The sequence below is a fragment of the Myotis yumanensis genome, unplaced genomic scaffold, assembly GCF_028538775.1.
Source record: "Myotis yumanensis isolate MYYU_CA2020_CCGP unplaced genomic scaffold, mMyoYum1.0.hap1 SCAF_1, whole genome shotgun sequence".
Classification (NCBI taxonomy): Eukaryota; Metazoa; Chordata; class Mammalia; order Chiroptera; family Vespertilionidae; genus Myotis; species Myotis yumanensis.
Genome location: NW_027223752.1, coordinates 186,741,898 through 186,765,418, shown reverse-complemented (window position 1 = coordinate 186,765,418; position 23,521 = coordinate 186,741,898). Strand labels below are relative to the sequence as shown.

Below are 23,521 nucleotides of genomic sequence, written 5' to 3'. Positions count from 1 at the left end.
CCTCAGTCCCACCACCCTGAGATTATGATAGGCCTTCCCAAGTGGTATACCTCTGAAATAAGTGCTAATAGAGTAAAACCAGAGATTAAACTACTCAAAGTAATACAAACTAAGTCTTCAGAATGTTCAGTTTTATCCTGTAATCCCCAGAACACCATTGTATTCTTTCCTTGTTTATAAAAAGTGGTTGAGAAGTTAAATATGAATTTTTATTGTTATTCAATCAAAACTTGCTGAAATTCCACATCCAACTTAACTATTTCAAGACAAAAATATATAAAATCCCAATCAATCATAAAAGAACAGCCCATATTTTTATGGCGAATACACTTTTGAATGATATTAAAGATAAAGTTGCATGCTTTGGCTCAAAAGTTGAGACCACAGTAAATGGCAGTTATATTAGCTTGGAAAATCTGAGGAGCAATCTTCTATAATAAAAGCCTAATGTGCAAACTGACCGAACAGCAGAACAACCAGTAGAACCACCAGTCGCTATGACACACACAGATCACCAAGGGGCACTCAATGCAGGAGCTGCTCCCAGGCCGGCCAAGGCTGGTGCCAGAAGGGGCCTCCTGATCACCCTGCCGGTTGCCCCACAGATTGGCTCTGATCACTGGCCAGGCCTAGGGATCCTAGCCATGCACAAATTTCATGGACCAGGCCTCTAGTGCTTTAACATCCCAATTTTGCTTAATGCTAGAGTCAGTTCAAATGATATGAACACACACTCATCTCCTACAACTAAAAATTTATATTCCTGCAGTGTTCGGAATTACCTTTTCAACTAGTGAAAGTTAGCATCCTGTGGTCAACATCCTATCAAATCTTGGTAGTGATGAATTTTTCAGATGTCCCTGTATTACAGTTAATAAAGATTAGTGAAGGGTTTCCTCTATCACTATTATGAAAAAGATAAATGAAGAGAATGAAATAAAGCTCTGCTTACCACCCTGGCTGGTGTTGCATAGTTAGAATGTTGGCCCACACACCCAAGGGTCAGTTCAATTCCTGGTCAGGGGCACATACCTGGGTTGGAGGTTTGATCCCAGCCCTGGTTGGGGCACACGCAGGAAGGCAGCCAGTTGAGATGTTTCTCTCCCTCCCTCCCACTCTAAAAATCAATGGAGTTTTGGCTCAGTGGATAGTGTGTTGGCACTCAGATGGAAGGGTCCTGGGTTTAATTCTAGTCAAGGGCCCGTGTATTGTTTGCAGGCTTAATACCCATCACACGCGGGAGGCAACCAATCAACTTGCCTCTCATAATCGATGTTTCCGTTCTTACCCTCCCTCCTTCCACTCTCTCTAAAAAAATCAATGGGAAAATACCCTCAGGTGAGGACTGAAAAAGAAACAGGTTTTTCTTACCCATGTTTAGCATCTCAATAGACATCTTAATTCTTAATATTCCTAACTTTATAAACATAGCTAGGAGACTATGAAACAGTAATGTTAATCAACAAAATTGCTAGTAAGATTTGTTAGGACGAGTAACACTACACAGAATTTGGTTAAAAATCAGGAAGCATATTTCAAAGATATACAAGCTAGTTGTTTATCATAGGTACTTCAGAATTAACCCCTTCAATTAACTTGTCAAATCACTTTGCTCAGTTCTAAGTACTTCAGTATGAAACCTCAATACTAACTTTATTTACTGTTCATCCTAACAGGCGTGTCTGGAAGCACTTAACCTTAGCATATTTATTTCAAATTTATGTGCTGGCACTTAAAGAACCTAAAATCAGAATTAAGCAGAGTCCAAAGCACCTTGGACAAGTGCAAAACACAAGGACATAATACTCATTCCCCCTCCAATTCTTTGTAAAAGATTTTAGTCATTTCTAGATGTAGTGTATTTCTTAAGTCATATATATTAAGACTTGATTGGAGAGTTTGGATTTTGTTTAAAAAACCTTTATTCATTTTTGATCAGGGAAAGGACAATCTCAATGTCAACTTGTCACCTAATCATAAACTTGAACTTACAGGATTCACTGCCCTAAAGACACCACACCTATTGACTGACAACACAACTTAAAATGAAAATATCCCTTCTGTGCCCTAAGGGTGTAAATTTAAACAGAATCCCTTCCAATAGCCAACACTGGTACTTGGCCTAGGTGTAAGGTCAAAATAGGAAAACAGGAGCAAAACAAGGCCAAGAGTTCCGTAACTTGATAGCCCAGCAAATACAAACATCATACGAACAAAGTTGCAGGCACCAAATAAAAAACGGCAGGTTCATCAATGTAAGTTTATACTTTAAGGTGAGGTCAACTATTCCACATACAAACGTATCCCAATCCCCAATGGCTAACATGGAATCATAAAAACAAAATTTAAAAAACCTTAAGTCCAATAACTATACTTAATATAAAATTCAAAGCTTGGATTTACCCAGGAAATCCTCCCCAAACCTAGAGCGAAAGCTTTTTAATAATGCACCAAGATTGTTCTAATGACATGACTTGGTCACACTTAAGATTTGCATTAAAATAACACTCAAGCAGTTTCCCTACTATTTCTTCCTGTCTGAATATGGATATGCGTAGCTACTTGGCCCATGCACTAATTGCATTAAAAATGAGCTACTAACATGGCTTTTACTAAGAGTTCACACATTAACAGTTAACACCCAATATAGCTTCCTAAAAATGCCCCAAAACAGCTGTTTGCTGCTTACTGTGACATACCAACTAAAACTAATTCAGTCACTACCTTTAAATACCTTAACTTTTGCTCTAGTTCTAATAACCTCAAACTTATCTGCCAAAATCTGTGATAATGTAACTATTTTTGATAGCCTCAAACTATAGCTCCCACTAGTTCAACAGTGCTTTATTCCTGGGTACATCTGGACTTTTTATCAAGAACAATTAAAGTCATGGTATTATGATTACTCAAAGGTCTTTCTAATGAACCACTTAAGTTAAAATATTTAACAAATCACGACAAATGGCTTTCCAGAGACAGGAACAAAGCAAAATCTTTCCCATTCATAAAAGGAGCAACCAACATGCTTTGTGCCATTAAAGGGGTACTTTTCTTCAGAGTATAATCATTGGAAGATTCATGGTCTACTAGAAAGCTTCCACTAATCACAACACTATGACTATGACATGGATACTTCCATGACAAAGGTCTCCAGATACACACAGAGGAAACATTTTGAAACGTGGAGAAAGCCTCAGTTAACAGGGAAATGAAGAGTGGGAGCATAGAATACAGCTAACAAAAATGGGAACAGGGTGACACTGTAGCTGGCTGTTCATAAGGGCCAGTTTCTCCTTACAGACCAATACTCCTTACAAAATAAACTGTGCCTTAATTATTGCTTATTTAAAATCACCCTTTTTTACAGAGCTATTTAGTACCTGACGCAGAAAAACAATCACATAAGGAAGCATTTATTTGAGGTTTAACATGAAATCATACAAATAAAATTTGTATAAACACAAATCCACATTGAATCATAACACATAGCAAAAGGCAAAATAAAAACAAAGAAAACTAATTGGCGGCTATATACAGTTGGACACAGTTGTGTCTTATACACTAGAAAGTCTTTTACAAAATAATCATCTTAGAGCAAGAGAAGATCAATCAATCTTCAATGGCGTCCTGCCAGATGGGTTACTTTAGCAATCTCCTCCTAAAAACAAAAACAAAATAGCAATTAGATTTGTGCAACGCTGACAAGCTTTCAAAGGTCCACTTTCATGAATTGTTTTAAGTCCTCACTTTATTCTTTTCTTCAATAATTAAAGATCACATGCATATTCATTGGCAAATGTGGTTTGGGTAGTTAGTAAATTTACCCGGTTTCCCAAATGACACCAAATTTAAATCTATTTAGAAAAGAATCTGGGAATAGAACTTTCCCATATCCACAGGTTGAACTGTGCTAGATTAGTCTACTAGAAGTATCTCTAGTAAACCAAGTAAAATGACTTTAATGACAAATTTTAAAATAAGATGATTGTATTTCAAGAAAAATTGTTGTGTGCATATGATCTTTAATTTATATCCCAGATTTTAAAGTTCTTGTTTTGGTTTGTAGATTTCACTATTAGCTATAAAAAGAAAAAGCAAGCATTAAATCTTAAAGAATGAACACTTAAAATGAGGCTCCACAATTGAAATACAACACTAAACAGAAGACCAAAATGAGTAAGCTGTAAAAAGGCATTTATGTACTTTAACTCCTGTAAAAAACCATTTAAGTTAAGTTTAGACACTTAATCTCCAAAAAGATTAAAAAAGAAGCCAAAGTCTGAAGTTTTCCACTTTAATCTTTACGCTGGTACATGAAGTTGGAAGAGACCATACCACAGGACAGCGTTTTCTGGTGTATGCCTTGCGCTCTGCCCGCAACGTGCGACCCCCAGAGATAGACGTGGTCAGGGTGACACACGGCCTGCAATGAAGTTCCCGCTGGCGGGTACAAACAAGGTATAATGTCAGAGTTAGAAGACAACATTTGTGTTTTCCTTAAGTTTGTACCCATTTCAGTACTTTACCTGTTAATAGTTCTAAAAATGTTTAATTATTCCTCTAGATCACCTGGTACACAAAGCAAACAGAAAAACTTTTAAGTTTTTCTGTAATACTAAAGAAAGTGAAGTGAAACTTTAGAGTTAAAGATCTATAGACACTTTAGGCAAAACAGACTCATAAAGCAATTAAAATTTAACAACTTAGTAAAAAAAAGGCTATACAATGTTTTACTTGTTTTTATTTTGTCTATTGATCTTTAAATTAAATTAGACATTTCCACTGGTGTCTCATGCTCTTATACACACCTGTTTTCTCCAATGTCCTCCTTTAGTATGGCTGATAATTATTTTGGTGATTGCCTCCCCCTCGAGATGCCTTGCCATAAGTGCTCTGTTGGCCTATTTTGTAAGACAAAAAATTGTATCAGGATAGTTTTTACGTAATGATTTCATTATATAAGTATACTTAAAGATTAAATGTATAAAACTACATGGCAAGTATGAAATAAGATTGTAACAGCCATTATAAACTAGTCATATATCACATACTCTTCAACATTTATGACCAGAATTTTATGTTAGTAAAATCACCCTATGACTATCAATTGCCTTGAAACCATAACTCCAAACATTTCAATAAAGGGGAAACCCACAATTTTAGAGTGGGATAATAACTTAACACTGAATTTTAATACCACTGGTTATAAAATTAAGTTAAATATTCTTACCACTGTAGTCTGCATATCCCTGTCCATATCCATAGTTCCCATAGTTATACCCAGTATAATCATAGCCGCCATAGCCACTATAGTTTTGATCACCACCATAGGCACTATTGTAATTTCCATATCCTTGATCATAATAGTTATTAAATCCTTGGTTCCAGTTTTGGCCCTGACCTGAAACAATGCACAATGATTGTTAGGAAACAACTTTTGGACCATCCCCCACACCCCCCAACCCTAACATAAAATAATGCATTCTGTCTCTTACTCTGCAAATCTTAAGCAGAATGGATATCTATATTGCTGACTGAAAATTACAAAAAGGGGGAAAGGGGCAAGTCCACTTGTGCTAGTATCATGCTTCCTAAACTGAATGGAAAATCAGGACAAAGGTGAAGAGAGGTAGACCATCTACTTTAAAGCAAGAACTCCTAGGCCCTGGCCAGGTAGCTCAGTTGGTTAGAGCAATCATCCCAACACGCCAAGGTTGCAGGTTGCAGGTTTGAACCCGCCAGGGAACATACAAGAACCAAACAATGGATGAATAAATACATAAATGTGTGGAGCAAACAGGTCAATGTTTCTATCATGTTCACTACATTTAATAGTATCATTTTTCCATCAGTGATGACTGTCACACAGTGGCCATTCTTTGAAAAGGTGAAACCAGTAAACAATACAACCAAAAACCCACCCACTCAACTGAGCAATTTCCTGAAACAATTTATATCTGGCTTTACTTTCTTATGCCTTAGTTTTTCATATTTAGCAGTTTATAGCTTAAAACATTATCAACTCATTTCCCAAGAATTCTCACCTCGGCCTCGACCCCTAGTACCACCTCTTCCACCAGCTGCAGCACCTCTTCCTCCCTTTTGTTGTTGCTGCTGTTGCCTATATACCTCTTTGGGTTGGGCAACTTTGATTTCACACTACAGACAAATTTTAAAAAGCAAACAAGATTGAGAAATCACTTCACTAATAAAAAGAAACTCAAAATCCTCACTTAATATAATTAAAATGGCTTTACCTTCCCAGAACCAATTTGATGGTATCTGCTTTCTAACAATTTCTTTACTGGCTCCTCATCTGTGTATGTGATAAAACAAAAACCTCTTCTTTCATTTGTTTTTGTATCCATGGGAAGTTCAATATTTTCAATCTGAAATCAAGAAGCACACTCAGGATCATCCAGTGATGGCAAAAAGCTACCAAAAGGTCTTAGAATACCACAGGTCCTTTGCAAACTTCAACATAACATGGTATTCTAATCAGATGACTTCCGTCTAAAGACTACTACTACTTAATATCAACATCAAACTATGTGATTTATCTGATAAGTAAACATTTAGAAGGGAGAGCAAAGCTTCCTTTATTCAAGAGCCTCTCATACCCTACAGGTGCCACTAGTTAACAAGTCCAAACACTGACCACACCAAAGCATACATGTTTTCTTCAAAATAAATTAGAAATTGGTTTGCATTACAGCACAGAAAACAGTGATTAAAGTATGGTGACTGGAAGGACCCCAAGCAGTAATTTAATCCCACCCTCACCTGACATATGAATTTATTCTGTAAGAAGGTCAGAAATGAGTATTATATAAACACACATAAACAAACACACACCGCACCTCTCCAAAGGCTCCAAAATATTCTTTAATTTGTTCTTCAGAAGTATCTGGGCTCAATCCACCCACAAAAACCTTTTTGGGGGGCTCCTTCCCTTTTAAAGCTTTGGCCCTTTTGGGATCTATCAATTTGCCATCCAGTTTGTGTTCCTTCAGTTCCAAAACCTATAAGACATATTTATTTAATCTGACAGCAATATACAACCAATCCCCGAACCATTTGCAAAAGGCACACAAAAGTATCATCATGCAAAACACATTCCTACCTTATCAACACTAGCAGCATCTTTGAAAAGCACAAATCCAAATCCTCTTGATCGTCCAGTGACTGGATCTGTTTTAATGGTGCAGTCTACAACTTCCCCAAACCGAGACAAATACTCAGTCAGATCTTTCTTGCTTGTGTCCCAGCTCAAGCCTCCAATAAACATTTTACTAAAAATAAAAGTGTTTTTTTTTTAAAGGTTAGCAGCAGCCTAAACGATCACTCCAATTCTGGGGTTATGTTTATAAGGGTGAAGTGAGTATGGGACGTTTAATGCCAAGTGCAAGTGATTTAATCCATGTTTTCAGATACTCATTATCAATAGACCGCAAAGATTCCAAAGTCCCATGGAGGTGGCTTCCTCACAACACCTTACAGCTTGCTCTCCCGCACTGCATAACGCGAAGCTTAAACGAGGACGAGGCCAACAAAACGTTAAGCATTGTTCCACGTGAGAACATCCAACTTCCTAATCTAGTCCCTCACAACGGAGGTCGCCGTCTCCCTCAGCCACCAGGCCAACGTTCCACCTACAGAACCCCGCACGACGATTTCTGGGGCTCTGCGCACCGGCGCTCGCCGGCCCCCACACCGAGAGTTCTCTAAACTCCCCCCGGGAAGGCCGCGCGGGGCCCCAACAGACACAATGAAGAGGCGGCGGCAGCTGCAGCATGTGGCGCAGCGAGGCGGCCCCTCCCCCCACGGCCCACGCGGCGCCTGCGCACTCGGGGCCCGGACGCCGCCGCCCTCCGCCTCCAACCCCTCTGCCCTTCCCCCACCGCCGCGGGCCTCTCGAGTCCTCCCCTCCCGTCTCCTACTTTCCTCTTCTCTCCAAGCTAGCTGGGCCCCGCGGGCACGCGGGGAATCGACTCCGGGCAAGAATGTGGGCAGCGCGGGGCTCTCGAGGAACGGAGGGCGCGCGCGGGGGGGGAAAGAAGGGGAGCAGCGTGCGGTACCCGTCATCCTGCTGATTCTTGCTCGCGTTGATCTTGGATCCCTCTGCGAACTCCTCCGTGTTACTGTACTCGTTCACGTCCTCCATGGCGGCGGCGTTGTCGGCCGGCGGGTGCTGGCGCGCAGTTCGAGTCGCGGCCGCGGCGGCGGAGCGTTGTATGGAGCCGGATTTAAAATGGCGGCGGAAGAGGTCCGGGCGCCGCCTGCGCCCTCCCTTTATAGCCGCCCCGCCCGCCAATCGGGAGGGCTGCTGGGCGGTGACGTGGCGCGGGCCCCGGCGCGCCCCCTGCCGGGCGGTGCCGGCAGCGAGCGAAGGGAGCAGCGGCGCCAGCTGCCGCGGCGGCCGCGGCCGCCAATGGGAGAGGCTGCGGGAGGCTAAAGTAGCGGGCGCGGAGGGGAACAATGGCGGCGGCACATGGGAGAGCCGGGGCGGGACCTCCATCGCGGCCCTCCGGTGAGGAGCGGGGTCGCGGGCTCGGGATGAGAGAAGCGTCGGAAGAGGAAAACGAAGGGGCGAGAAGTCCTGGGTTCACCAATCCCGAGCAGCGCCGTCGCAGGTCCGAGTCCCTCTTGCGTGGAGAGCCTTTGTCTCTGGCGTCCGGTCCAGCCCACTCCTAGCCACAGCCGACCACCCTGCCTTCCTCCGCCTTCAGTCCCCCCGTGCGGAACTGCGGCGGCGGCGGCGACCGATGAGCTCCGCAGCCGGCCCGCTCCAGAAAAGGCGTCCTGCGCCCGGCACCGGCGGATGAGGCGGCGAGCGCGCCTGCCGTCGCCGCGCGCAAGCGTGCTGGGTCCCCGCGCCGGCTGGAACCCGCCGACAGGAAGCGGCGCGGCGGCCCCTGCGGGCAGCGGCACCTCTTCCGCTCCTGCTACCGGCGCGGGCCGGGAGGGGGCGGCGGGCCTCCCGAGCCGGTCGGCCGGAACCACCGCAGTCAGACCCACAGGGACGCCGCGCGGCCTCTTTAGCTGGCCGAGGACGGGAGGAGGGGCGCAGGCCTGGTTAGATGACAGTAAATATGCAAACGCGGCGGCGGCGGGCGGGGAGGGGTGGGGGGACTAGGTGTCGTAGAGGGCAGGGGGCACTCACGTCCCCGGCGCGCCACTCGCGGGGTTCCCGTCGGCACGTGCCCCGGCCTCTCCGGCTCGCCTAACCTGTGCTGGGAGCGCGCGCCCGCGCACTCGACTCCTGCGCTCGCTTTGTTCCCGCCCCCGCGAGCCCCGACTTGACGGATGGGTCCGTGGCCCTCTGGCGGCCAGTCGGTATCGCTGCCTTTGCTTGCCCCGCCCCCTCAGAGCCCCGCCGGCCCGCCTCTTTCCCGACCCACGTGGTCTCGGCCTCCGGCCCCGGGCAGCTCCCTAGTTCAGGTCCCTTACTCGGTTGCCTTCTCCACTCTCGGTGGCGTGGAGGTGGCCTCTTCCCCTCGAGCTTCAGGCCGCACGTGGCTGACCGCTCCGAGGTTCCTGCGGAGCTTTCGGAAGCCCAGGACGGTGCTGGGGGTGCAGTCGGCGCCGCCCTCCCGTCCAGTAGGCCGATTTCCGTGGTAGCATCCGGTAGGGAAATGGTCGCGCTTTCGGTGCCAGCCGAAGTCACTGTGATCCTGTTAGATATCGAAGGTACCACCACCCCGATTGCTTTCGTGAAGGTGAGGGGCTAAAGGGAGCCGGGAAGTGTTTGTGCTTTTAAACAATTTTAAAGTGTTGTAGACCTTGCACTAGAGACAGGAGGGGTGGGAGAGGCGGTGTGGCTTTGCACCCACTGTGGGATGGGAGTAGAAAGGCTGCAGCGGATTGCAGGGTTGCTTGTTCTCATAGCACCATGTCTCCCTACCCCGTCCCTGCCCTTGGTTAGATGCAGGTGGGTGGGAAGGGATGGAGGTGGCGGCGGAAAAGGGCGGAGGAGGGAATGGTCCGATCCGCCGCTGCTGAGCGAGGCGAAGTGTGCTCCGCCTGCGGGGCAGGTGAGCGCTTGCCTTTTGCTTGATTCCACCTGGTGTGGCGGATTAGTATGATATTGCAGGTATCCCTGATTTCTTGTGCTTTGTCCTATAACCTATTAATTACTTTTATTAATGTTAAACATTAATCGGATACGGTATTAACTTGTTATACATTAATTTATCAAAATCAATGTTTCTAAAGTATTTTCAACCAAAAGTACGTCCAGAAGAACATTAGGTCTATATGTTTATACTAATTATGCAAAAAAGGATTCCATTATTTAAATGCATTTTTGGGAAATGTTCTGTGCATGTTGAACCAGCTTTATTTAAATACTATTATAGAGCCTTTATGTCATACACATCTACACACATATATGCTTTGTGAGTCTTCAAGAGAGCATTTCATAAATTTAGCAAAATAGTTCTGTCTTTTGAACACCTTTTACATTCTTCTTGAACCTCTGAACATGGAGCTTGGAATTGGGGATTAGTCATAGTAGGTGTGTGAACTTGCACTATTTCCTGTGGAATGTGAAAGGATACACAATACTGTATACATGTGACTTGTACCCTTGACTCATCGTCAGAAGTCTGTGAGGTATGTGCAGCTGTTCCCATTTTACTGATGGGAAACTAAGGCTCTGAAAAACTGAACAAAATGCCTGGCATTTGAACCTGTATTGTCTGGCTCAAACTCTTTTTCCATTATTGCACTTGATTTCTGAAATGGGAACTGCAGTTCTGTTCTGTCTTTGCTTGGCTGCTGTGTATGTTAAATGACACTGTTATATGAGAGCACTTTAAACAATATGAAGTACCATAAAAGCATATTGTAACAAATTTCACTTACATTATTATAATGAGTCTTACTTTACTTGGGGGTTTGGTTCTACTCTCGGTGTATACTGTGAAAGTTGACTATTGTCAAAAATTGTCCTTGAAATATCCTTAGGAAGTCAGTCCTCTTTGGAGGCTGATTTCCATCTTTCAGTAAGTCACATGCAGCCATTTTTCCTTTAGGGTTGAAATAATCCCTGATTCTTCCCTTGAGCACCAGAGAAAGTAGTTTGTTTATGATCAGATGATGTAAGAGAGACTGGAGAAATGAGAGTGTCCCAGGGAATAGAACACTCTCATTTAGTGGAATGGCAGACAGATTGCCAGCACTGGTTATGGTTATGTTTCTCTCTCTCTCTTTCTCTTTGTCTCTTTCTCTTTGCTGAGCAATTACAGTTGATTAGTTTAACTATATAAGATAACACTAACAGTCTAGGAGCTCTTAAAGAATTCCATAGAACCCTATTCATTTTGGCTCAGTGGATAGAGCATCAGCCTGCAGACTGAAGGGTCCCAGGTTTGATTCCGGTCAAGGGCACATGCCTGGGTTGTGGGCTCGATCCCCAGTAGGGGTTGTACAGGAGGCAGCGATCAATGATTCTCATCATTTGATATTTCTCTCTCTCTCTCCCTCTTCCTTCCTCTCTAAAATCAACAAAAATACATTTGAAAAAATCTTAAAAAAAAAAAAAGAATTCCATTGAATCCTCCCAGTCTGGGAAGTGGTATTCTGCGGACAGTCTGTTGCTGTATCAGTGCATGCCTCAGCCTTTAGACCCCAGGCAGCAGCACACAATTGTTTTACTTACTAGCTATTATGTCTTTTTCACTGAATCATAGAATTGTCAGATTTTTAGAGCAGGAAGGCCAGCTAGCTCAGGTTGTCCGGTGAGTGTTACAACCAGCTAATTTCTTCCATGAGTTAATTGATGCCTGTAGGAATGGCCTGTGTGAGGATCATCACAACTTGGGGCAGAGCAGCAGTAGAACCCAGATTTCCATAGATGTTCTCAGTGCATCTGAGTCCTCAAAGCCACCAGCTTTTCCCTTCACTGCAGGACATGTGCTCCTGGAATTTGTTTTGAGTTACTCACTCTGATCCTCTACAGGGGTGATCTCCCAACTTTTTTTGATCTTATACATCAATAGAAATGGAACAGGCACTACTAGTCGAATTTATAAATTTCTATAAATTTATAAATTACTATAAATAGTAATATTTTACTATTACTAAGTTATAAAATAAATTGGAATTTAGAGATGAGATTAGTAAGTATAGATAAATGTTATATTCTCTTTCCTTACCCCATTGATTCATTTGCATGCCCCTGGGGTATATGCACCCCTTGGAGCCACCCTCTTGATCTTTGTGGTGAAGTAATACTCATTTTCTAACTTTGTGCATTGCATTATTCTAATGTTTTTAGTCTGTATGCTATGAAATAACACTATCATCAGTCCCTGTGGTTATCCTGTCAGAAATCTACAACTACTGTTTGACTTTGGGGAAAATGATCTGTTGTTCCAGAAAATGGTCTATAATTTGGTGGCATTCCTGTTGCTACATGTTGAGTTGGTACATGTAACAACAGTTGAAGTAGTTATGTTCTGTGAGGTCACTGAGAACACTATGTTAGCAAATACTGAATTGTTGTCTGCAGAAAAAATGTTGTGAGTCTCTGGTCACAACATTTCCATCAACTGATCAATACATAACCTTGTTCTATGTGTTTCTGTTTACCTTGTTTTATATATGTTCTTAATTCATTAACATTGAACTCATAGCCAGTGGCACTGTAACTTATGCTTTAACAAAACTTATCCAACATGTATTTTCTACATAAGGCACATCAAAGCTTTCTTTCACTTAGGAACACTAGACAGTGCTTGGCCAATTTTAAACTGCACAATCACCAATAAAAGGCACAATATATAAAAACTAGAGGCCCAGTGCACAGATTCATGCACCAGTGGGGTCCCTCGGCCTGGCCTGTAGGGATCAGTGGACCTCCATGCTGTCGAAGCCTGGCCTTACCCTCCAGCTTGTCAGGCTCTGTCCATGTCGATCCTGCAGAGCACGAAGTAGTGCGGGAAGCAGCAGATGCCAGGGAGGAGCCTGAGCCCATGCTGGCTCTGTACTGCTCCTGCTCATCCTGGCCCTGCTGCATCTGCCACTCGGGTGCACAGGGGGAGTGTCCACAGGCAGTGGCGGCGTCTGGCGCCCTTCTGTCATCTGAGTGGTGCTCCCGCTGTGGGAGCGCACTGACCACCAGGGGGCAGCTCCTGCGTTGAGCGTCTGCCCCCTGGTGGTCAGTGTGCATCATAGCCACCGGCTGGTCATTCGGTCACGTAGGCTTTTATATATATATATATATATACACACTAGAGGCCCAGTGCACGAATTTATGCACGGGTGGGGTCTGTCCTGCCCAGCCCCAATCAGGGCGGATCGGGACTGGGCCTGTTGGGAGGAGGAGATGGTGGGAGGTTGTCCAGCTGGCCCACCTGGATTGGGGCCCAATTAGGGCTCTCGATCAGGGCTGGGCCTGCTGGGAGAAGGGGCCGCGGGTGATTGGCTGGTGGGCCCCGTCCTCAATTAGAGTTTGGGGGCGATTGGGGGCAGGGCCGGCCATGGGGAGGGGCTGCGGGCCGATCAGGGTGGGGGAGGCCCATCGGGGGCGTGGCCAACCGGGGAAGGGGCTGCAGGAGGTTGGCCACTAGCCCTACCCCCTGATCTGGCTGATTCCCTGTCCACAGTGGGCGTCATAGCGACCCGTTGTTAGGTCGTTATGGCCATTACAGTAGCTGCCTTTTTATATAGATAGATAGATAGATTTGGCAATAAATAGACTCTGAGCCTAACTGTTTTGGCTCAGTGGATAGAGTGTCGGTCTGCGGACTGAAAGGTCCCAGGTTTGATTCTGGTCAAGGGCATGTACCTTGGTTGTGGGCACATCCCCAGTAGGAGGTGTGCAGGAGGCAGCTGGTCAATGTTTCTCTCCCATTGATGTTTCTCTCTAACCCTCTCCCTTCCTCTCTATAAAAAATCAATAAAATATATTTAAAAAAAGATTTAAAAACAAATAGACTCTGAAAGGGACACATTTAAAAGATGACAGGTGAAATCACTTTGTGTTAGGAATGTATACATCTGGTGTTTCAAAATGATTTCTTTAAAGTTTTTTTAAATATATTTTTATTGATTTCAGAGAGGAAGGGAGAAGAAGAGAGAGAGAGAAACATCAATGATGAGAGGGAATCGTTGATTGGCTGCCTCCTGCACACCCCCTACTGGGGACTGAGCTCTCAACTTGGACATGTGCCCTTGGCCACAATTGAACCTGGGACACTTGAGTCCGCAGGCCAATGCTCTATACACTGAGCCAAACTGGCTAGGGCTAAAGTTTTTATTTATTTTTAATGTATTTATTGGTTAATAAAATTATAGGTTTCAAGTGTACAATTCTGTAATACATCATCTGTATATTGTGTTCTGTGTTCACCACACCAAGTCAAGTTACCTTTCATCATCTTTTATCATTTCCACCCCTTACCCTATTCTATCTTTCCCTTTCTCTCTGGTAATCAACATACTGTTGTTTGTGAGTTTTGTTTGTTCTTTGATTAACACATTTCATACCGCTCAGGAGTTTTCTCGTGTTTCGCGCAACATATGTTAAGGACCGCTCACGAGTGTTCTCGTTTTTCATGCCCATGGAAAAAGGAGCGAATCTAGATACTTATGTAAATTTTGTTTGGTCCCTCTTCATAGAGGAAAATGTTTTACGCAGTACCATACGTTAAAAAAGTACTAGGAACTTTAATTGTTTAATTGTTTTTGTAAATAAAAATGTTATAATTATTGAAAAACAACACCTAAAGTGCATTATGATGATTTAAATAACGTGCAGTTTGCCCAAAAACGTGCGGTCCCTGGCGTATGTCTTAGAGATTTCTATGCGGTACGCAATGTGTTAATCTCTTCACCAGCCCTCTCCCTTCTGACAACTGTCAATCTGTTCTCTATCAATTAATCTTTCCATTTGATTTGTTTATTTTTTCATTAGATTCTGCATATGTGAAATCATATGGTACTTACCTTTCTCTGACTAGCTTATTTCACTTAGCATATTACTATGCAGGGACATCCATGCTGTTGCAAAAAGTAAGATTTCCTTTTTTACTGCTGAGTAGTATTCCATTGCTTAAATGTACCACAGCTTTTTTATCCTCTCTTCTACTAATGGACATTTGGGATGCTTTCATATCTTGGGTATCCTATATAATAAAGAGCTAATATGCAAATGGTTGTCACACCTTTGTGCCCTCGCCGGAACTGCTGAAACACTCAACACTGGGGAGAGAGGAATGGAGACCAACCAGGCTGTAGCCTAGGACAGAGAGAAGCTGCCCACCCCATGGTCCTGGGCGTCTGCGGCTGTGGCCTGGGCGAAGCTGCCCGCCCATGGTCCCCTGCGGCTGTGGCCGGCCCAGGCAAAGCTGGCCCGGGTCCTTGGTGCCTGCAGCCAGCCAGAGGAAGGGAAGCCCGTGTCCCGGGTGCCTGTGACCAGCCGGAGGAGGGAATCCTAGGTCCCGGGTGCAGGGCGTGGCAGAGGCGGTTAGGGGCAATCAGGCCAGCAGGGGAGGGCAGTTGGGGGCATTAGGCAGGAAGGCAGGTGAGTGGTTAGGAGTCAGTGGTCCTGGATTGTGAGAGGGATGTCCGACTGCTGGTTTAGGGCCGATCCCACAGGCAGTCAGATATCCCCTGAGGGGTCCCAGATTGGAGAGGGTGCAGGCTGGGCTGAGGTGTACACTCCCCCCTCTCCCCCGCTCAAATTTCAGAAAGAGGAAGGGAGATGGAAATAGAGAAACATCAATGATGGGAGAGAATCATTGATCTGTCACCTCCTATATGCCCCACACAGGATTGAGCCCACAACCCAGGCATGTACCCTGACCAAGAATTGAACCGTGACCTCCTGATTCATAGGTAGACGCCCAAATACTGAGCCACGCCAGCTGGGCTCAGCTGGGCTGGGCTTTCTTAGTAAGCTAAATAGATCTCTTCAATGAGGAAAATCAGGTGTAGGTATCTAACTGTTCAAACTAAAAAAAAAAAAAAAGACCTGATTGATAAACTGTAATCATACTTCACTAATTTATTCTTAACCTATACCTCTGTAAAATGGAGAAAATACTAGCACTTGTTTCATACAGTTATTATGAGAATTGAAATTCGATCATTCAAGCCATTTATTAATCAACTAATTGAGTGAATTTGGAGTGCTTGGTAGCAGGAGCTACCAAGATTAAAATATAGATTCTAGTTATATTTTGAAGGTAGGACTGAATTTGCAGATGGATTGATTGGGCCTGGGAGTGTGAGAGAAAGAGGAGTCAAAGATGACTAATTCTCAGGTATTTGGCCTGAGCATCTGGAAAGATGAAACTACTGCTTACTCAGAAATAAGAAGTAGAAGCAGCCCTAGCTGGTTTGGCTTGGTGGAGAGAGCATTTGCCCACAAACTGAAGGGTCTCAGGTTTGAGTCTTGTCAAGGGCACATAACTTGATTGCAGGCTCTATCTCCTGCCAGTTGGGACACCAATCAATGTGTCCCACTCACATTGCTGTTTCTCTCTCTGTGTCTCTTCTCCTCCCTTCCACTCTCTAAAAATCAATGGAAAAATATTCTCAGGTGAGAATTAAAAAAAAAAAAAAAAGAAGTAGAAGCAGGAGTTTGGTTTCAGACATCAAAGTGGAGATTTGGGGTAGGCATTCAAATTCAGGGAAGGAGGTCCAAGCTAAAGCTGTGAATTTGAAGGTCATTAGCAATAATAGATGATATTTAAAAACATGGGATCAGATGAGACCACTAAGGATTGCGTATAGATAGAGAGGTGCCTGGAATAGTAAGGGCAATGTTGGCAGCTTCTCCTACTATTACTACAACTATTCATATTGTTATTACTCTCTATTAAACATGTTGTAAAACTGCCAGGTGAACCCAAATCTCTCGTTTTCTTAATACAAATCTCTCTGAGAAACCAAAACTATATTAGAAATGTCTATAGAGAATATGTTATCAGGATCCAGGGGGTTGAGTGATCTTACTAAGTGTGCTCTCATGCACCGACAAGCTGGATGGACTCTGGCATTGAAGTTTGAGTCCTGGCTTTACTTTGTACCAGCAGTAAAACCTTTCTGAACTTCAGCTTCTTCATCTGCTCAGAAGGGTCACCTTGTAGGGATCCGGTACTTGGATTCCAGGAGATAAATGTCAATTCCTTCCCTTTCCCCTCCTCAGTTAGGGTCTAGTACTCTGGGCCAATCAGGTTTTCCTCTCTGGAACATGAGATACTAATATTTTGTCTCTTCTCAGCTTCTTTATTATTACTTTTTTTAATCCTTACCCAAGGAGATTTTTTTATATTGATTTCTAGAGAGAGTGGGATGGAGGAGAGGGGGAGAGACAGACAGACAGACAGACACATCGATTGGTTGCCTCCCGCACAGGCCCCTACTGGAGCTGGAGAACCTGCAACCAAGTTAAGTGCCCTTGACTGGAATCGATCCTGCAACACTTTCGTCCATGGACTGACGCTCTAACCACTGAGAAAATCAGCCAGAGGTCTGCTTCTTTTTTAAAACTATCCCAACACTACTCCTTTATAATTATAATCTTCCCTTGTGCAATGTGACTCATTACAATTAATTAGATCATTGTTTATTGTTCTTTAATTACAGTTTAATATCCTTAATGGGATTTAGAAGACACTGTTGCCTTACCAGCAACAGATTTATTAATTCATTTTGAATGCAAATAATGAAATCTAACGGTTTTTCCAAAAGGCTTCAGCTTTCAAAAGAGAATGGTCATGTCCCTGTTTACTCCATGAAGGTAGGGACAGCAAAGTGTGGCACTGTGTAGCACTTCCCTTGATAGATTTTAGTATGGTTTCAGGAAGTTTTTTTAAGGAGAAGTTCTAATACAACTGCTCCAGCTGTCTGACAAATGTCATGGACCACTCATTCCAAGAAGTAGTAAATTCCCATAATTAGAAATGTTCAAACAGTTACAAACTTGTAGTTATAAAATAATAAGTCCTGGGGATGTAATGTAACGGTGACTACAGTTACTAATACTGGGTTGTATATTGGAAAGTTGTTAAGAGAGTAGATTTTAAAAGTTCTCATCACAAGAAAAAAAATTTATAACTATGATGACATGTTAAATAGACTTATTGTGATCATTTAGCAATATATACAACTATTGATGTATATTACATCAATAGTATTATCCATTCCTTTTTTAAAAAATATATATTTTATTGATTTTTCACAGAGAGGAAGGGAGAGGGAGAGTGAGTCAGAAACATTGATGAGAGAGAAACATCGATCAGCTGCTTCCCACACACTCCCCACTGGGGATGTGCCCGCAACCAAGGTACATGCCCCCGACCAGAACCAAACCCGGGACCCCCGAGTCCGCAGGCTGATGCTCCATTCACTGAGCCAAACCGGTCAGGGTCATTCCTTTTTTTTATTATTGAATTTATTAGGGTGGCACCTACACTAATAAAAGAGAAACATGCAAATTGGTGTCACTCCACTACGCCCACCAGCCAATCAGCAACTATGCAAATTAACCCAACAAAGATGGCAGTTAATTTGCATATGCAGGCACGGAGTGAAGACTGAAGACTGGAGAAGCCAAGCCTCACTGTGGCCGCAGCGGAGAAGCCAAGCCTTGCTGCGGCTGCTGCGACCGGACCAAAGGCCTGGGTCCCGGGTGCTGGAGGAAAACCGGTGCCAGCAGCCAGGGGATGGAAGGCTTATTGTGTGAATCTTCGTGCAACGGGCTTCTAGTTGGTTAATAAAATTATATAGGGTTCAGGTGTACAATTCTATAATACATTATTTGTATATTGTATTGTGTGTTTATCACCCCAAGTCAAGTCTCCTTCCATCACCATTTACCCTTTCTATCACCGTTTACCCCCTTTACCTTTTCCTACTTCCCCATACTTTCCTTCATCTGGTGATCACCATACTGTTGTGTGTCTGTGAGTTGTTTGTGTTTCTTCACCCTTTTCACCAAGCCTCTCACCCCTTCCCCTCTAACAGCCGTCAGTCTGTTCTCTGTATGAATCTGTTTCTATTTTGTTTGTTTATTTTGTTCATTAGATTCCACATATATGAAATTGTATGGTACTTGTCTTTCTCTGACTGGCTTATTTCACTTAGCATAACACTGGGCTGCTTCCAAATCTTAGCTATTATAAATGACGGTGTAATGAACATAGGGCCCATTACCTTTTTATATACACATTTTCTTTAAAGGAGACGAGTAAATATTATAACAACAGTTTTATTTTTATTGATTCCATGACCTTTCTATTAAAACAACTGCATAACCGCAAAGCAAATCCATATTTGGACTTCAAGCATTTATGAGGCAACTTCTTTAATTAGATCTTCTGAAATTTTGTGGCCCTTAATGGAGCTTTCAGAAAGCTGCCATTGAACTGTATAGAGTAAGATAGATTGCTGCTTGCATAGTGTCTCTTCTAACATTTAGCAGAATTTAATCATAGTCCCCTGGAAGACAGATACTCTCATTTATTTCTATAGCCTTTTGCTATACATACTATTAAATCATAACAACCCCTTACAGCGGTTCTCAACCTGTGGGTCGCGAACAATGAAAATACATCCTGCATATCAGATATTTACATTACGATTCATAACAGTAGCAAAATTACAGTTATGAAGTAGCAACGAAAATAATTTTATGGTTGGGGGTCACCACAACATGAGTAACTATATTAAAGGGTCGCGGCATTAGGAAGGTTGAGAACCACTGCCTTAGTATCTGGTGGACTAAAAATAATCACACATTTGTAGAATCCTGGGTTTATTGCTGCATTATTTCGTACTATGATATTTTAAAATTATCTATAAATTGATAATAGCTGAAGTTAAAACACTTATCTCATTTATTTGTGAAATTACTTTTAAAGCCTGAACATTTTCAGTGGGCAGGGTTGGGCAATAAGCACTAGCTCTAAAAAGTCTATTTTTAGAGCTTTCTTATATGGTATCATAGCATGTCTCAGACTGATGTAATTACTGGCTTTTTAAAATAAGCACCTTGAAGACATTTTATTTATTTTACATAATAGATGATCAATAAGTATGTTGAAAGCATAGATAAAATTTTCACAATTTAGTTACTGTACTTTTAGGTTACACAATAATACTTTTCTAGTAAAATAGAGCAATCTGCTAACATGCCTCTCCCAGGTAATATGATATCCCAGGTGTTACACTAAGTTCTAGCTTCATTGCCTAGTTTGGTGTTTACTCAGAGCAGAGGAGTGTTTTATGTATAGAGGTAAGGGGCAAATAGGATGATCAGGAATTCCAAAGTAATCTCTAACTTCTAAAGTTTTTCCTAAATGTTTAGAATTGTTAGGAATCTTGTACCTTTTATTTCTGGGAGTTCTCTGAGGAGAGGGTCATGCTTTATAGCACCATTATTAGAAGTACCTGCATTCAGTATATCCTCACTCAGTAAATATTGAATAAACTAGAGGCCTGGTGCATAAAATTCATGCACTGGCGGGGGGGTTCCCCTCATCCTGGCCTGCGCCCTCTCGCAGTCTGGGACCCCAGGGGGATCAGGCCTAAGCTGGCAGTTGGACATCCCTTTCGCAATCCGAGATCCCTCGCTCCTTACTGCCCACTTGCTCACTCCTTACCGCTTGCTCACTCCTTACCGCTGCCACGGAGGCGGGAGAGGTTCCTGCCACCACAGCTGCACTTGCCAGCCATGAGCCCGGCTTCTGGCTGAGTGGTGCTTCCCCTGTGGGAGCGCACTGACCACCAGGGGGCAGCTCCTGCGTTGAGCATCTGCTTCCTGGTGGTCAGTGCTCATAGTGACTGGTCGTTCTGATCGTTCCGCTGTAACGGTCGCTTAGGCTTTTATTAGATAGATGAGTTGTTTGTGTTTATGATTTATCCTCTAGAAACTTTTCTGCTATTATTTATCACTGAATTTGGATCAAAAGTGATTCTTGCCCAGTTTAAATATGTGTCTGGCCCTGTCTGGTGTGGCTCAGTTGGTTGAGTGTCATCACATGCACTGAAAGGTCACTGATTTGATTCCCTGCCAGGCACATGCCCAGGTTTCAGGTTCAGTCCCCAGTCAAGGTGCATATAGAAAGCAATCAGTGAATGTTTCTCTCTCACATAGATGTTTCTCTCTCTCTAAAATCAATTTTTAAAAATTTTGTTGGAGAATATAACAAGTGGTAGAATGTGCTTTCTTTTTATCTTTATCTCTAATTACTGCAATGCCTTTGCTTGGTATTATTATTTCCATATAGCAGATGAGAAAACTGAGGCTCGGAGAGGATGAGTTACTTGAGCACAGCTAGTGATAGGACCTTGGCCTCACATGTTGCCTGGATTCTGTATTCATCTCCTCTCCCACAGAGGTCAAGGAGCTGGGCTCTCAGCATTTACAATTCATTTCATGAATTTTAGTTGGTACCAGTAAAACTGGATATAGGAGATAGGAACTTGTGAAGCACCAAGTAGTATAGAACTGCATGCATTTTACAACTTTTGGTACTTCAACTCTTCAGTTACTAGGAGGTCCTGAATCTAACCAACAGTTTCCCCCAGGAATATTTCTAATTGCTTGAGAGTTGGGGAATACTGGAGTCAGGACACTGGAGGAGGATGACCAAGAGAGAAAGAAGCAGTTATAGGTAGGATAAGTGATCAAAGTTGGCTTGCTTGTTTTTTAATAGTGAAACAATTAAAATAATCAGGAAGAAAGGTTAATGTAATTACCATGCACCCACCATGAAGCTAATTTTTGTTATTATGTTTGTTTCAGATCTTAAAAAAAAATTACATATAACAGGCCCTGAGTACATCTAATTTTGTTTTTTGTGTCTTCAAAAAATATATATATATATTTCAGAGAGGAAGAGAGAGATAGAAACATCAGTGATGTGAGAGAATCATCGATCGGCTGCCTCCTACATGCCCCACACTGGGGACTGACCCCACAACCCGGGCATGTGCCCTGACCAGGAATCGAACCATGATCTCCTGGTTCCTGGGTCAATGCTCAACCCCTGAGCTAAATCAGCCAGGCCATTTCATTTTGCATTAGAACTTTATTCATATGTTAGAGTTTATGTTCATTTTGATAAATGTAATTTTAGTACATTAATATTCAACTGCTTTATAATCTTTTAGAGTGTGAATATACCCATTTACCGGAGGCTAAAACCAACAGTAGTTAGCATATTAATGCAAAAAGACCCTTTGGAAGGCCAATGGACTTTGATATTTAGCAGGGCTGAAAATCAGCATACTATTGCCCTGTTGTGGGCTCAGTGGCTGAAGGCAATTCCCTAACCTGATACTCCTTTTATTATTTACCAAACTTTACCTTTGATATGCCTGTATGCATTGCTAAAGGGCAAATGTGTATTCAAGTAAATAAAAAGCAGACCCCCCAGAAGTCGGTGTGCCTCTCTAAGAGAGAGGTTTCCACCTGCCCCCCCCCCCCCCATGCCTTCTAAATTCATATTTCTTGTACAGTATTTTCATTTGTGCGTCAGGCCCTTCTTCAGATCCTGAACCCTAGCCATGCAGGTTGTGGCTCCCATTTATCCATTTTCTAGCTGATAAAGATTTAGGTTGTTTCCAGTTATTTTGCAATTATACCCAGTGCTGCAATAAACATTTTTTCCCTTTCCTCTGTGTTTGCACATGTGTTAGTTTCTCTATGGTTATATGTATCTGCCCAGGAAAGAAACGGCTTGTGTATCTTCAATTTTTATTACATCTTCTCAGATGGCATTCTCAAGTGGGGGACCACTTTGCAGCCTTACCCCAGTACGTGAGTGGAGGAGAGACATTCAGTAGATAAAGGAAGGGCTAAGAAGGGGCATGATGGGAAAACTAAGTAATTTAAATAAAATCAGAAATATATCAGTAGGGTAAAAGGAATCTCTTGGAAAAGACATTTTTCTTCTTTTAGATCAAGAATGAGTTTTCATTGAGCTTAAACAAGGCTTTTCTGTCAAGTATGCTGAAAAATTTGATGAATGGAGAACAAGCAAAATTGAATGACTTCTTTATTTTTTCTAGGGCAGGTGAAATTTGAATAACGTATTATGAAGAGAGATTCAGTCCTACCATTTTACAAAAAGCCATAATAACCTTCTTGTGTTGTGTATTTTCTTTTGGAACTGAACTTTAATTTGAACTTGGGTCTTCTTAAATATTAAACAATCCTAATTATGTAGTCAAATCTTTGTACCAGCCAGGGAAACACTAGGCATACTAAAAAAACACATAGTTTTGTTCATATGGATCTTTTAACTATGTCCTAGTCACATCATCCCTCATTTTTCTGCAAGTTTCTTTCACCTCTTTAGTCCTTGTTTACTGTCTTGTTATGATATTTAGGAAAATGTAATGGCCCAGAAGCTTGTAACAAGGAAGAGGTCTAAGGGAAGAGAGAGAAAGCTCGGGTCAGTGGTTTTAAGATGTTCCCTGCATCCCACAAAGCTGGGTTGAGGGCCGGTTCTGATTAATACTAATCAGAAGAGGTGGGTGCTGTGTTTGGCACAGATGCCCT

General features: G+C 42.9%; 2 protein-coding genes across 3 annotated transcripts in view; one reads left to right on the top strand and one right to left on the bottom strand.

Annotated features, from left to right (window-relative positions):
- Positions 1-3,397: 3,397 nt before the first annotated feature.
- Positions 3,398-8,747, bottom strand: HNRNPDL (heterogeneous nuclear ribonucleoprotein D like). Of its 2 annotated transcripts, XR_011468408.1 has the most exons (9): positions 8,079-8,747; positions 7,124-7,292; positions 6,861-7,022; positions 6,258-6,389; positions 6,045-6,159; positions 5,231-5,401; positions 4,809-4,901; positions 4,336-4,440; positions 3,398-3,658 (listed from the first exon to the last, which is right to left on the bottom strand). XR_011468408.1 is itself a non-coding variant. In XM_070394010.1 (8 exons), exons 1-7 carry the CDS (start codon positions 8,516-8,518, stop codon positions 4,831-4,833), a joined length of 1,260 nt encoding a protein of 419 aa, XP_070250111.1. In that variant the 5' UTR covers positions 8,519-8,743; the 3' UTR covers positions 3,398-3,658; positions 4,809-4,830. The 2 variants fall into 2 exon arrangements, 1 of the variants encoding a protein (XP_070250111.1); XM_070394010.1 differs by lacking the exon at positions 4,336-4,440 and having other exon boundaries at positions 8,079-8,743.
- A 617-nt stretch (positions 8,748-9,364) lies between these two features.
- The window catches only part of ENOPH1 (enolase-phosphatase 1), a 30,424-nt gene continuing 16,267 nt past the window's right edge, over positions 9,365-23,521 (top strand). The window contains exon 1 of the mRNA XM_070394025.1: positions 9,365-9,719. Coding sequence (XP_070250126.1) covers positions 9,636-9,719 — 84 coding nt within the window. The 5' untranslated portion in view covers positions 9,365-9,635. The remainder of the gene's footprint in view (positions 9,720-23,521) is intronic.